The sequence below is a fragment of the Tupaia chinensis genome, unplaced genomic scaffold (genome assembly GCF_000334495.1).
Source record: "Tupaia chinensis unplaced genomic scaffold, TupChi_1.0 Scaffold145208_1, whole genome shotgun sequence".
Taxonomy (NCBI): domain Eukaryota; kingdom Metazoa; phylum Chordata; class Mammalia; order Scandentia; family Tupaiidae; genus Tupaia; species Tupaia belangeri.
The window spans coordinates 859,946-863,020 of NW_006205068.1; the positions used below are offsets into that span (position 1 = coordinate 859,946).

At 58.6% G+C, this 3,075-nt stretch overlaps 1 protein-coding gene across 1 annotated transcript in view; it reads right to left on the reverse strand.

Annotated features, from left to right (window-relative positions):
• The window catches only part of LFNG (LFNG O-fucosylpeptide 3-beta-N-acetylglucosaminyltransferase), a 17,199-nt gene that overhangs the window by 5,090 nt on the left and 9,034 nt on the right, over window positions 1–3,075 (reverse strand). The window contains exon 4 of the mRNA XM_006167900.2: window positions 2,815–3,073. Within this exon, the coding sequence (XP_006167962.1) occupies window positions 2,815–3,073 (259 nt within the window). The remainder of the gene's footprint in view (window positions 1–2,814; window positions 3,074–3,075) is intronic.

Below are 3,075 nucleotides of genomic sequence, written 5' to 3' on the forward strand. Positions count from 1 at the left end.
AGGGCTGGCCCGTGCAGACACCGCCCTGCCGCCGCTGGATTAAAAGGAAAATGCTTTCTTAATGAGATCAAGTGAGGCCTGTTCTCCCGCGCTTTCCTGGTGCCCTAAAAACCCAGCCCAAGGCTACAGAGATTAAAGTCACCTTTGTTCAGCTCTGGAGCAGGGAGGCCTCCAGTAGAACAGCACTGAGGCCTGGTGCAGGGGTGGGGGTGCCTGTCTCCCCACAACAGAGGAACCAGGAGAAGAGGGGAAAGAAGCTGTCCGGCCACAGGCCTCACGCACAACTCAGACCCTCAGTTTCCTCTTCTGTAAAATGGGCTCACCTGTGTAGTAAGTAAGTGCAGGAGACTAATGTCCTGCTTTAATCGCCCTAATGGCCACAGAAGGTGGGCACCATTACCAGAATGTACAAGTGGGGAAAACCCTGCCTTTCAGAGACCCAGACACTACCCCCACACACACCCACACACACATACGACTTCCCCGATGGGACTGCAGGAGGAAGAGCAGGGCAGTAAGGGCAGCGGGACTGGAGGAGGGCAGGCGGGGGGACACCCACAGGAAGCAGCATTGTTCCTGGAGCTGCGATTCAAAGAAACACAGGATGCCAAGTTCTCCCCCAACCATTGTGGCTGCGGAGGTGGCAGCACGGCAGCCTGGCCCGCTCCAGGGAGGGGTGGGGGAGGAGCCACATGGGCCAGAGGCCAGACTCTTCATCCTGGACTTCAAGGCCCCTCCCAGTGTGGCCCCTGGCAACCCCACCACTGCAAACCGCCACTCCAATTGCTGGAAATTTCTTGCATGGCCCCATGCTTGTGCTCGTGATGTCCTTTCTAGACACTTTTTTACTCACAGTCTAGCTCAAATGGCACCTCCTCCAGGAAGTCTTCCCTTCCCCCAGCACATGGGTCAGATGCCCAGTCTCAGCTCACACAGCCTACCTGAGTTTTCCCCAGCACACCCCTGCCTTCCTGGGTCTCCCTCATCAGGTCATCTGAGTCACCTTGCACAGGCCTGGGAAAGGTGGGCCCTCTGCTGTGATTTCAGGAACCCCTGCCTCCAACACACCACTGAGGAGAGCCAGCTTGCTAGTACAAAGGGTCCAAAGCTGGAGGCGGATCCTGCCTCTCCTATGTGGGAGGCTGGAAAAAGACACACTTCATTGTGACCCTTTGACAGGGCCCTTGGGCTCAGTGGAGTGATGGCCCCACCCCTTCTCTGAGCATCTGGTGGACTTACCCTACACCTCCACACCCTGCCCAGTCCTCTTTTTTATCACACCCCATTGGAAGGTGAGTTTCTCCCATTTCAGAGATGAACAGACTGAGGATCAGACAAGTCCTAGGTTTTTCCCAAGATCACCCAGCCCAGCTGGGACTGGTACCTGAGACCCTGACCACATCCCCTCTGCTGAAGAAAATCTCAAAATTCCAAGTGAAAAGTACTTAGAGCTAGCTGGTGGCAGTCCAGAGGGGGCTAAGTGCTCCTCCAGGTCACACAGCAGGAGGGCCCAGTGCTGAGGAGGGGGTGATGCACCAGGCTCAGGGATGGCGCCCTGTAAGGGCTGTCAGTCAGGGATTGGAGGGGGTAGGCCCTCTCATCGCCAGGCAACCTGAGTGGCCAGCACGCTGGTTCCCATGGAGCGCATAGCTGCACACAAGAGGCCCGACGCGGAGAAAGGGGCTTTGTTACCTTGCCCAAGGGGCCGGCGTGAGAGCCGACCCGGCGCTGGGAATCCTAACGGCCCAGCCGCCAAACAAAACCCACTGCCCCCACAGCCCCCTCCCGCAGGACGGCTGAGCCCCTGGGAAAGGGACATAGTGTTCCCGGGAGGCTGTCTGCTATGGGGTTCCCAGGGCCCCCTTCCCATGCCAGGGGACCCTGTCACCTTACTCCCCACGATGACCTCACCAGGGCCCTGCACCCCACGCCTTTCCCCCCGAAAAAAGGTCAGTCAAGCTAGAAGTTCCTATGTCCCTGGAGCCCCCATCCTCATGCCAAATGTCCCTGAACCTCCCAGTTGGGGGAGATTTCCTCCTCTGCCCCCCCACCCTAGGGCCCACACTCTACCCTGTTCCGCCCCAACAAAGCCAACCGTCCCGCTGTAGCCTCGAGGGAGATTTTCAAAGTGGGGTGTGTCTTTATTATGTGTGTGTAAGAAGCTGATGCTTAACTGGGGTATATTATGCACAAAGTTCTGGCCTCAAAGACTTGCATGGTGGAAACGGGGTTTCTGTACAGACGCTAAAACCCAATGCTATCTTTCTTCTGAGAGGTATTCCTCAGGGCCCACGCACCACCAATGACTTTCCCCCATACTGTAGTAACCCGGGATGCGGAAGAGGACTGGGTCTGAGCCACTGAAGGGGCCCTAACCCTTCGCTTCACCTCTAAGGGAAAAGACTTCCTCCTGAAGAGGGGTATGACCCTAGGGTGGATGCCCATGATGGGCCCATGCAGAACCTGCTGGAGAAAGCTTGGGGACAATACACTTCTAATGCGTTCCAGTGTGTGGGAGGCAAGAAGCATCACAGGGCAGCAACTCCCAGCACTGGAGACAGGTGCAGGGTCAGTTCAGAGCAGCCACTCAGGGCTTGCCTAAGAGTGACCCTCACCCCCCAGGCACCTCCACAAGTGGACGAGGAGAGTGGCCATCAGCAGGTAAACAGGACTCGGGGAGATGGACTGTCATCACTGTCCTACCGACAGTCCCAGTGCTGGGCAGGGATGCAGCCTAGCCCCCATCGGACTGTCCTTAGCTGGACAAGACGATGCGCCCTACCCCATCAGTCCTCCCAGGCCGTCGGGGCTCACCATCTCCTTGTGGCGCGAGATCCAGGTCTCCAGTAGCAGGTCGAGGCGCGCACGATGAAACTTTTTGGTGGTCTTGACTGCGATGAAGACGTCGCGGGGCGCGAGCGGCTCTGCCGGGGGCCGCGAGTGACCTCTGGCGGGGTCGGGAGCGTCCCTGGGCGGCGGGCCGGCATCTCTGCGCGCGCGAGTCAGCAGGCTGAAGTACTCAGACAGACTGTGCACCTCACGGACAAGCGCACCAGGAGCCGCCGCGGCCGCCCC